The sequence below is a fragment of the Opisthorchis viverrini genome (assembly GCF_000715545.1).
Source record: "Opisthorchis viverrini unplaced genomic scaffold opera_v5_123, whole genome shotgun sequence".
NCBI classification, from domain to species: domain Eukaryota; kingdom Metazoa; phylum Platyhelminthes; class Trematoda; order Opisthorchiida; family Opisthorchiidae; genus Opisthorchis; species Opisthorchis viverrini.
Window position 1 is genome coordinate 866,019 of NW_008751777.1, and position 12,153 is coordinate 878,171.

General features: G+C 44.3%; 1 protein-coding gene across 1 annotated transcript in view; it reads left to right on the plus strand.

Moving 5' to 3' along the window:
• Window positions 1-4,158: 4,158 nt before the first annotated feature.
• The window catches only part of T265_06055 (hypothetical protein), a gene marked incomplete at both ends in the record, with an annotated part of 90,468 nt that continues 82,473 nt past the window's right edge, over window positions 4,159-12,153 (plus strand). The window contains one exon of the mRNA XM_009171225.1: window positions 4,159-6,799. Coding sequence (XP_009169489.1) covers window positions 4,324-6,799 — 2,476 coding nt within the window. The remainder of the gene's footprint in view (window positions 6,800-12,153) is intronic.

Consider the following 12,153-nt stretch of genomic DNA (forward strand, 5'->3'; position numbering starts at 1 on the left):
TCACCTGTTCGGAATATAGCTGTTGTGTTCCCTTCTGTGAGTCTTTTTTCGGCAACTAGGCACTGGAGCGGGTCAGCAGCAGATACCACAGATTAGCGAATCGCTAGATATAAAAGATTGGTGACGGAGTGGGATGATGATGATGATGATGATGATGATGATGATGATGATCATAACAGGAAATCTTGTAAACTTCGGTTTGGCCTGGCGGTTGCGAGCGAAGGCAAACATAAACAAGAAGATTCCACATATTCGTGGATATGTTCTGGAGTAGAACAAAAGGAATTTTCACTTGGAATGTTGATGCAGACAATTTTATACAGGAGAATGTCGGTGGCTCAGGTAGCGTAGATGGTCGTTGGCTTGTTCGCTGAGCTGGGAAATTTGGTTGCAAACGTTTCATCACCAATCGAGGTGACATCATCGGCTCAACGAAAAAGATAATTGTATTCTCGCGCACACGATAGATGAAGGGTAAGTGTGTACAGAAGATCAACCGGCAGTAGCTGATGCAAGAAGTTGTTAACATAATGTTACAGCTGTTAAATCACACACAGTCTGTCTGAAATCACCAACCAGTGCTATGTATTTTCCACCGATCCTGGCCTTCTTGCACTGGCCAACCACGCTCTCGTAGAAGCGGATCGGGTTCAAGCCGCTTACTTGTTGCACGGTCATTAAAGCTGCGACGATTTCGTTCGCCAACGTTCTGATGGGGTGGGGTGGATAACTATGCATTGGTGGCCGTAGATGACGATAAAGGGTTGTCATTGGGAAAGCTGTATATTAAACGCAATAGCTTAGATACACGCGCACGACTGGGTCATGCCCTTCTACGTTTCTAATCACTGATGTTTCCCCTCTGAAAATCCTATTCAAAGAGATGGCAGGAACCAACGCAGCCGAGTTTGCTGCTAAGTCATTTTTTGACCTCCCCTGGCTCGTTTCTACCTCTCGCATGACTGTCCGAAAAGGACTCTTCGTGAAAGTCGGTTAACTTGCATACGGTTTTTTCGGCACTAGGCACTGGAGCGGGTCAGCAGCAGATACCACAAATTAGCGAATCGCTAGATATAAAAGATTGGTGACGGAGTGGGATGATGATGATGATGATGATGATGATGATGATCATAACAGGAAATCTTGTAAACTTCGGTTTGGCCTGGCGGTTGCGAGCGAAGGCAAACATAAACAAGAAGATTCCACATATTCGTGGATATGTTCTGGAGTAGAACAAAAGGAATTTTCACTTGGAATGTTGATGCAGACAATTTTATACAGGAGAATGTCGGTGGCTCAGGTAGCGTAGATGGTCGTTGGCTTGTTCGCTGAGCTGGGAAATTTGGTTGCAAACGTTTCATCACCAATCGAGGTGACATCATCGGCTCAACGAAAAAGACAATTGTATTCTCGCGCACACGATAGATGAAGGGTAAGTGTGTACAGAAGATCAACCGGCAGTAGCTGATGCAAGAAGTTGTTAACATAATGTTACAGCTGTTAAATCACACACAGTCTGTCTGAAATCACCAACCAGTGCTATGTATTTTCCACCGATCCTGGCCTTCTTGCACTGGCCAACCACGCTCTCGTAGAAGCGGATCGGGTTCAAGCCGCTTACTTGTTGCACGGTCATTAAAGCTGCGACGATTTCGTTCGCCAACGTTCTGATGGGGTGGGGTGGATAACTATGCATTGGTGGCCGTAGATGACGATAAAGGGTTGTCATTGGGAAAGCTGTATATTAAACGCAATAGCTTAGATACACGCGCACGACTGGGTCATGCCCTTCTACGTTTCTAATCACTGATGTTTCCCCTCTGAAAATCCTATTCAAAGAGATGGCAGGAACCAACGCAGCCGAGTTTGCTGCTAAGTCATTTTTTTTTTGCCCCTGGCTCGTTTCTACCTCTCGCATGACTGTCCGAAAAGGACTCTTCGTGAAAGTCGGTTAACTTGCATACGGGTCATGTGACCAAGCCAGCCAAAGTTACAGAATGTGATCAGCTCAGCGATTGTGAGCGAATTATTTCTTTCGGTAAGCGTTTGGCGTACTTCAGCCTCACTGATCGATCCGTTCGTCAGCTGAGACATCAGGTTCGGAATCGTAAGCACCAATAAACGTTCCATCTATCTCTCCAAATAATCTTAATTGGTTGAAGGTTTATCCCCGTTTTGACAGGATGGTCGTGTAGCACAGTTGTCAAAAGTGGAAATCGCTCTTAAACGTTTAGGTATTGATCTTTTTTTCGTTGTTGAGCTCGCACCTACTGTAATCTAAATACAGACTTTTCTTCCAAGTCTGATACCTCAAGTTCAACCATCAATAGGGCGTGCTGTCGCAACTTTCGCTTGCTTCCAAGTACCGTCCATCTTCTCTCACTGAAGAACACAAGAAGACGAAGGTGACCAATTCATAGTGTCACTTCTGAAGAAAGTGATTGCTCACACTGTGATGGATCAGCTCTTTTACCTCACTCAAGTCTGTCATCGCCAAAACTAACATTCACCACCAGTAAATTCACCAGGAGCAAGTTGACACAAGGGAAACTGATCGATCGCCACGTCACTGACACCGAATTTTGCACCTTTTTTCCCATTGCTGGGCGATGATTGTTACTACTCGATCGTAAATGAGCTCGTTGCATCGCGTTTATGGCATTACCCTGCACTGCAGACAGTAGCATGCCCAGACAGCAACTCAAGGTCATTGGTGGCCGAGTTCTTAATGTGACTGGTCAGCCAACTCGATGTGACGGCGATGCAGGCATGCGCGGGTTATGAGGGTCAACTCAGTTGGACAAATAGCACGATCTAACTACCCCCAATGCTTACTCTCTGGGCACGCGGTACAGACTGGCCTGTTCATAGGAAAGCCACGTCAAATTATGTATTTTTTGACAACTGTTCATTATCTGTTGGCCGTAGGTTCCCTTCCTAGCAGAATATCGGAAGGTGATATTTCAGTGCCCTCTAGCTGCCTGGAACAGATAGCACTTGGCGCGATAGCTTGTTTTGCGGAAATATTTATTACTGTGGCCTCGAAGCCCATTTATTTTAACTCAGAACATTTTTTGACAGTTGATGTGTGATCTACATTAGAGGAGGAGGTAACTGGGAAAACTATCATAGAGTATGGCGTAGCCCACACCCCTAAACGTAGTGCGTATGAGAGAATGACTGCGGTTCTTTCAAACTAATGGCAATCGCGATCCACTACCTCCTTATCACTCAACTATGCGCCCATCGCAACCACCCCCAGGGACCACCAGACATCAACCCTTGTGTACATATGCGCACAGTCTTGACTTTGCAACTCGTATCACCGTTTTCGTCTCCTTTGGGTTCTTTTTCCATTGCATCCGGCTTCAGTTCTGAAACTACATGTGTATGGATTATCATGACGTGGGCCTGCAGCCAATTATGAAGCCAGTCATGTGGGGTTCGAACCTGGGTCGTCGAATTGGCGTTCCACTCAGTCGGAGTAGGTATGTCTGTGTACGTAGGCCAACTTTCCTCTTCTTAGCAGTGGCAATAACATGCAAGTAGCTGGCCGTTTTATAAGCAGACTGAGAGCCCAAATTCTCTTACCACCGTTCGCAACGTCAGAAACATAAGTGGTAATGACGACTGGGCTGTAATCTGGTTGTTTGCAATCGTGTAAGTTCAAAGGCCGCTGGGGGAATGAGCTCCAAACCGAGTTTTACCGCCCACGTAAACCGATACACTTTTGGAATCCATTGTCTGGCATCCTGTAAGCGAAAGCACGGTTACTGTTAGTTAAGACCATCTTCATTAGTGGCATATATATAGCAAATTCTCACTCATTTAAGGGAATCTGTATCCTGTCGCAGCAAATTGGACGTCTTTTCCCCAGACAGTAAACTACCGTCTGAATCGCAGTCAGATGTTACCTGTTGCCCATCGCAGACTCAACAACTATCACTCGTGATCGGGGCATTCGCGTCACATTTTTGTACGATTTATTTCACTGCACGCGAAACAGACTACACTGCTTGTTCGTCCGATGAAGCAACAGCTACAATGAATGTGATTGGTCAATGTTTGCCGGCCCATCTGATTCGTTGATTGGATTGGCTATCGACCAGAACCAAACCACACGTTTTCCTTCACGCACACAGTAAAGATTGAACAGTACGCAAATATCGGCATGAATTGCCCAAAGTTTCAGTAGCCCGGACAACGGATTTACTTTTTCGATAGACTGGGTTGATGTTTGTTCGGACATCTGCGGAGCTTCAGTGGCACAGCATATCAATTCTTTTTGGATTTTAATGGAATATTTTTGAAATTATCCTCGCTATGGATCAAATGTGCCGCAGACCACGTCCGCAGAGCGAACTTCTTAAGTCACAAGGAAAGTATCTCAGGCATAACGACAGTGATGACTGCTGTCTGAGTTCGGATGATGCTCAGCTTGTGGTGGACCGGAAACTACTGAAGAAAACGTGCTCTGCCCCAAGTCAGATAATACCTGGACGGAATGAAAGTGAAGTCTGGAATCATGCACTGGGCTCCGTCCTAAATCAGACAAGTGGTACTACGGTAGGCATTGATTTTTCGACGGCCACCGAAGATGAAAAACCAGTGTACACGGATACTGGGCAGCTAAAAGCCACTGAAGTTTACGCAATCGAACAGCCAGTTTCCAATGCCGACTCCTCGGTCAGTTTGGAATCAGAAGGATTTTCCAGTAGTAACAACAATAGACAAGGCAACAGTTCCCCAACAGGCCAACTCAGATCAGCACTGCCTCCACTGCGGAAACGGATATTTTATAGTCGTGAATGGATATTCGAGAAGCTGTTGAAACATCTACGTCCAAGTGGTCAAGAAACCGTGCCAAAGCTCCTTTCGAACATGGATGAACTCGATACGGTGACAGAAACGGGGACCGTGCTTTCGGAATCCATACACAGAGCGTCGTCAGGAGCGGCTTGCCAACGCTTGCGTATAATCGTTATCGTAGGTGGACCTGGATCCGGAAAAACCACAATATGTCGGAGGATCATCGACGCCCGGTCACAAGCTCATCACCTGACCCAAACTGGTCTCGCAATCCAGTCAATGCCGTTGTGCGTACAGATTGCGGCCCATGTGTTATCATCACACTTCTGTTATCAACAGATCAAATCAACCCTGGATCCTTCCCTACTGGTTCTTTCAATGCACAAACAAATTTTGAATTCGCCCGCACCATTATGTGAGCTCTATAGTCGTGTGATTCAGGCGAACGAGGGTGAACTGGGTAGTTATTTGTCAGAGGCGAATGTCTATGCCTCTCCGGATTCGGCACTTCGATACGGTGTTTTGAGCGCATTGCACAAAATTACTCCCTTTCTGTTTGAGGGACAATTCAGACATCGAGACATATCAACTGCTGGGGAATTCGGTCACGCACAGTCGGGCATAATTTATCCCGGCGTCAATCGACTTGTTATCCTCGTAGACGGAATTGACGAAATGGATTGTGCTCGTGCCCTGGATGTTTCTGATTGGCGTTCCGGAACTTGCTTGGTAAACGGGAACCAAGCGGCTCACCCTCCCGATTTGGTCAGCAAATCGATCCTTGATTTATTTGTTAATAACGCCCAGTTCTTCCCCGAGTGGATTTGTTTGCTGTTCACCTGTCGTCGACAAAACAGAAATATAATTAGCCGAATGTTCCCGGGAAGCAGACGCATCACCATCGATGACCTTCATCGATCTGCTGTAAGTCATGATGTTCATCAATATCTTCTATCTCGTCTGGCTGTGGAGCAGGGATTGCAACAAGCATTCCGGGCCTACATGCATTCGGATGTTTTGAGTTTGCTCCGAATCAAAAGCAGTGCTTGCCTTCTCTACCTGGAAACCCTCTTGGATGCCATTGGTGAATTCTGGATTAGGCCGGACCAACTGGCTTTGATTCCGGGCACATTGAACGGTCTTTTTTTGTGGATTTGTCAACAAATTTTCCAATCAAACGTACCAGCTGACAATACCGCGAAATTCGATTCAGTTCGTCCAATCCTCGAAGTCTTGTTGGCTTCCCGAGAAACGCTGAGTGTGGACGATGTCTTCCATATTCTCTCTCCTGTCTTCTCGTCTCTGACTTATTCGGAGTTCTACGAGCAATTGCACATGCTTCGAAGAATTCTGGTTACCATGAGTGTTGAGGAAGAGCATTCCTACTACTACACTGCCGCCTCATCCAAGCCTTGTCCATCAGGAACCAGTAAAATTCATTTCTTTCATCCAAGTTTCGCCGAGTGGCTTTCGGATGTAAAACACTGTACGGCAGCTTACCTCTGCAACCCTAGTAATGGACAAGATATAATTCGCCAAGCAGCTGACAAAAGCACCCCTCCCATTCGATCAAGGTCATTGGGAGTTGAAGTACAAAATCGGAAGAAAACAACGAATCTAAAGACTACACAGCCTCGAGAAACGCATGCTTATGGTTCACGCCTGACAGATCACGACGTGAACACTACTCAGTGCGACCGGCATGAGGCAGATGTGAAACAAATGGAATCTAGCGCATACTACTATTACACTAACTGCACTACTGATTCACTGCAGACAGAACCACCTGCAGAACAAACACAGTCGTTCACCCCGCACCATCCACCGCATGACCGTAGTGGGTTTTCGAAAAAGCATTCCTTGGTTTTGGCCGCTCGTCTTGGCGAACATGAAAAACTGTGTAGTTTGTTGGACGCCGGAGCGGATGCTAATCAACTTGACGAAGATGGCTGGTCTGCTCTGAGAACAGCCGCTTGGCGTGGACATGTGGGTAAGCTTTTTTCTTCTTGAAATGTGCATGTGCGTCTGGATCGATGAGAATTTGTTTGCCGAAAAACCAATAGCTCCTGTGTTTTTTTTCCTGTGTGTGTAGGTTGTTGAAATGATTGACTGAATCGGTAACCAAAGCCAACAGGAGAAGATGACATTGCATCTTTGTCTGTAGGCGGACCACCGTTGTGTAGACAGAATTGAAACTAGACGCTTGGTTGCTTGATCATGGAAAAAGGTCATAACTACACAGGTAGGTGGCGATTGAGATCAACAGATCAGGAAAAAAAACGCATCTCAGACGAGTGATCTGGTAAGATAAACTTAACCAAATATAGCTCAATAAATAACTTGTCATGAAGATGCTGTCTTCGTGGGTATATATATATATATATATATATATATATATATATATATATAATTCCTCGATCACTGAGTCCTTGTGGAAGAGCTCCCGTGCGTCCATAAACACCTCAAGTTGCTTTTGACAGCCGAGACTCATCAGCAAGACACATAGTTAAACATCAAACTTCAGAGTTCAACTTCTCTTTTTTTCAAACTACCTACACCAAACTTTCACTTTTTATGATAGTTTTCGTTTATGTGTTTGTGTCTGACAGCAGGGATGGGTTGTGTGGTACGTGTTGATTTGTAGTCCACCATGTTGGCAAAATAGATCTGTAGAAGTAACCTGAAGATGAATGTGTAAGAACTGTCCACCTAAACAAGATTCCAATTGGGCTTGAGAAATCTAAGCCGTATAAATCAAAATCAATCAATAGGACGGGTCCGGCAACTTTCCTGTCAATACCTGGCTTAACAAGATAGCAAAACTTTGGTTGGACAGTCCAGCTGTTCCCTCCTGTACACGGTTACTTGACACAATCAATCGAACAATTCTATCAACCCTCCTATTGTACTATCCAAGTTCGTGTTTTCTTAACAGGGCCAAAAATTGACAGAAATAACCGTGCAATTTGGTCCGGTTAATGGGTGTTCACACCAGATAAGCAGAATAGTACTCTGGAATTTGAATTTGTGACCACTGATGAGGCGTTTTGGCGAAGAAAAATCGATAGACTGGAGACCGTCTGATACTTCAAACATGAACAGCTTGCCAGGTGGACGTTCAGTCTGAAAGAGTGATGTTTATAGCACCGCCGCTTGCAAAACCAAGAATCTTCCCTGGCAGTTGCAAAATTCACCCCTGCCTTTTCCAGTTAAAGCAAATGCAATGTTTCCTACGTGACAGGTATCCCTGGAGACGATGCCACAAAAAGTCGGCTGGAGAATACTGAATCCAAGAAGTAAGCGAAATAAAATAAGGCGATGAAAACTTTTCCCAGTGGCCAACGCAAATACGTGTGTTTCTAAAATCTCGCGGAAAAATGTTTGCGGTGCGCAAGTCGACAGACCTCTGACGGTTTTTCCTTCAGTTTCCAGGCATAGATAATCTTATTTCTGACATGTTAGAATTCCTTCCGATGTTTTTTGTGCTAATCTTGAACTGAGCACCGTAGTTAACAACGGCTTACACAGTATTACAAATAATAAAAATAATGGTTCACCTGTGGCGCCCTTTTTAAAGGAAAGAAACACAAGCGCTCCCTTGCTGTGTTCCAACACAACAACTTTATCTCTCTGACTGGAGACAAATAGCTCTGTGGAGTAGCAATCCTATGTAATTTATTGATCCAACAAGTGAGCTGCACTCAGTCACTACTAGCGACCATTCTTAGGGTATTGGGTTGTTTTGGATGAGTACAACTCAGTTCACTCCCATTTATCTAGCGATGGAAATGAACTCGGCCTGTGGAGAACAAAAAGTTTCTGCCTGAAGGATTGTCCGGTTGGGAGAATTTAAACTTCAAATGAATTGAATCACGGAAGCTTTTTTCGAAGGGAAGCTGGCAAGGAAGATTTTCAGCACTTACAAAACTGATTCTTTTTACGGATTGTGGCTTTGACGGACCTCTACTGTGGAGAGGGAGAACTGAGGATAGTCTCCTGTTTAAGATGTGTGTGCCATGTATAAATAACAGCAGTCAGTCGACAAAAAATCAATATTTTCTTTTAAGTCGTTCGGATAAGTTTGGTATGTGCTGTTGGTGATCTGAGCCTGTCGGTGTGCCAAAAAGCGTGTCACGTGATGCGTCCTCGGCTGAGTACTAAAACAATAGATGATGGGGAAATTTTGCCCAATCGATAAATAACGTTTCGAAAGTCATGGGTAAATTTATCTCTTGTACAAACTAGAGAATGCTATCCAAAGATGAGTGATTTTGACAATTCGTGGTGGGGTTCGTGCGCTAAATTAGTGTTGATCTGAATATTGGCTGAATAGAAAATAAATCCAAACGAAGTAAAAAAAAAACTAAATTCAATAATGTTCAATAGAAAATAATCCAAACGAAGTAAAAAAAAACAAAATCAATAATGTTCAACACACAATTCAGTTTGACTGAAAAATGTCTTAGGACACTTTTCAACCGGACTGACTCATGCAACTTTCGGATTTATGGCGTCCAACCTGGCAAATGTAACCGTTTTCTGATCGCGTCAACCTGCGTGACCACTAGTTATTCAAATAATCAATAAACTAAGTGCTAAGGGATTAGTCACTTGACTGCACTTCCAGTGTGAGTGACCAATCCACCCCGCCATATTTGGAAACAAAAAAATCTAGGGAGAATGCAGAACGCAAGGAGAAGGGTGGTTTCAAGCCTCACTGAGACGAGTTTGTTTGGATGACCATTGAACCATTACGGGCCCTCCCAACACAAGCACTCCTTCACATTTCTTTTTTGTTTCAGTTCAGCTGATTGTAACACTATCGTCCAGGTGACGAGCTTTTTATCTAAGATTTTTTCAGGTAAAGAGGCCTCCCCCCTTTCCGCTAAACACTGTACACAGCAAAAGCATATTCTTTCGATAAAAATCTTCGAAAGATATGAACATGTTTTCCAGATAGAGGACTGACTTGACTGAATGTTTTCGGCATCTGGTTTAGATATTTTTCGTGCGCAGGCGACTGACATTTTGCTTTGTTTGGACTGATGGTCCGAGCTGTTCAGTAGTACGAATGCTGTATGGTAGTGATGAGACCCTGAGTAAAGGCCGTCAAGTTCTGTTTTTTATATCTTTACGGATGACAGGTTTGTGTCACTTGGCAAAAAAACCAACTAGGAAAGCAAAACATTGTATTTTGTCACGAAATATTATCGCCATCTAGCAAGGAAGCAGTAACAGATGTGACGCTTTTGTTCTAAAGAACGCCCATCATCGTGACCGGCCAAAATCACACTGTTTCTAAAGGGATACAATCCACTAACGTCATAATTGCAACCGTCCTATGCAAGGTTTTGATTTGTGTGAGTAACAATTAAACGATATCTTCGAGTGACGCGTGATACGAGAAGCGCCGGGGGGGGGGGAAACAAGAGAACAACCACACACGGAACTGTCGAACTGAATGCGCCCAATGAACCAACCAGACACAGGAGATTGAGACCACATCAGAATTCACAGGAGCCAATCAAACTAGGCGAAGACCGCCTTTAGAACTACCAGATACTCTTTAGATGCTATATAATCACGGGCAGAAGAGGGAGAATTCACCCACTCAACCCTGCAGTGACGATGTCACCTCGATTGGTGATGAAACGTTTGCAATCAAATTGCCCAGCTCAGCGAACGAGCCAACGACCATCTACGCTACCCGAGCTACCGATATTCTCCTCTATAGAAAATGCCAGTTAATACACATGCAATAAACACAAAAGTAGAGCGGGGATTAAAAATAGGGGCAGAAGAAAGGCGAGGAATTTTAAATATCAAAGTAATGGACGGTACAGTGTGAGTCAATGGGAGGGGGGATTTGGTCCACATCACTTGGGATCACATGCAGTTTTACTTGCAGCGCAGTAGGTAACATGTGCCCTACATATTATTGCGTTAGTCTTTTAGCTTTTAACGGTTGATGGTATTGGAGTTGAACAAGGAATATCCAATGAATGACTGAGTGGAAAGCCATCGACATCAGCCAGTGCCTGACAAATGGCGACTTTTCGTGACGGATCAAACTTCCGTTAAACTTGCATCTTTTTAAGGTGCTAAAAACTTCCGAAGTTCGCCATTTCTCTAAAACTGATGCGCAACGATGCCTCACTGGCAGTAAACCAGGCGGTTCAAGAGCCGACTTGTTTTCGTTTGCTTTTTGGTGGGAGCAGCTTGAGCATTTTCGTTACAGAAAGAGGCGGCTGTTACTTCGTTGAAGTTGAAGCACCAGGAGTCAGTTTTGGGTTAGGAGAGCACCCAGTTTGGTTTTCGAGGCACCGGGAATCGACGAGAAAGTTGATCAATGCTCTTGATCGGTAATAACATGAACAGCAATTTGACACAGGTGTCCTTCGCACTTTGCATGTACTAGTTTACCACAGCTGTCCAAGGCTACCGTAGAGCTTGTGTACATTGAACTGGGTCGTTGAACAATCAGATGCTAATCCTTTTATTACAAGACGCCATATAAGATGTGATTGTGTGTCATTCGTGAGGGACCAGTGTGTTTTTTAGGGAAACTAAGTTTTTAAAAGGACTCAATTTAATTTCCTTCACCGATTTACTGTGATTGCCAGGGTTTGGATATGGTTCACAGTTTGACGAACTTGGTTTTCGCTCAATCGCCTGCTTTTCGTACACAAGTTTGAATCGCCCTAATATATCGATTAGGTCGCCAACATTAGGATTAGCCACCAAATTAGCGGCCAATAATAGTGCGGAGAATTTGTCTATCAGCAATGCCACTGGGATGACTCTGGTTTACTGACATAAAGCATCTCTATCATGGATCAATTATCATTGAATTACCACTATCTTTATCAACCTCGTCATCTCTGTCGCCAAGTGTAATAACGGGAATGCTTCTGCTCAGTTCTCGGTAGGAGCTTTTCACGCTACGATTTTCGGCAAAAGAACCACCAAAGGTGCAAAATGTGCAATAACACTGAAAACCAGGTAAAAATGTGTGTACATTGCTTTGCATATACAGTGTATGTGGTGATAAGATTATGGAAATTCCGATGCCTTCCGGACACGGCAACGTGCATATTGATTGGGCTAACATTGTCAGTTCTCTGGAAAAGGGTTGGTACCAGAGGATTGGAAATGCGGGATAATAGCCCCCATATTCAAAGGAGGTATCAGAACGTGTGCATCTAACCACAGACCTGTCACTCTTCTCCCAGTAATATCAAAAGTAATGGAACGAATTATAGCAGAAGCCCTGAAATCGCACCTTGAAATTTACTCCTTGTTGAGCGATAAACAACACGGATTTCGACAGAATCGTTCTTGTTT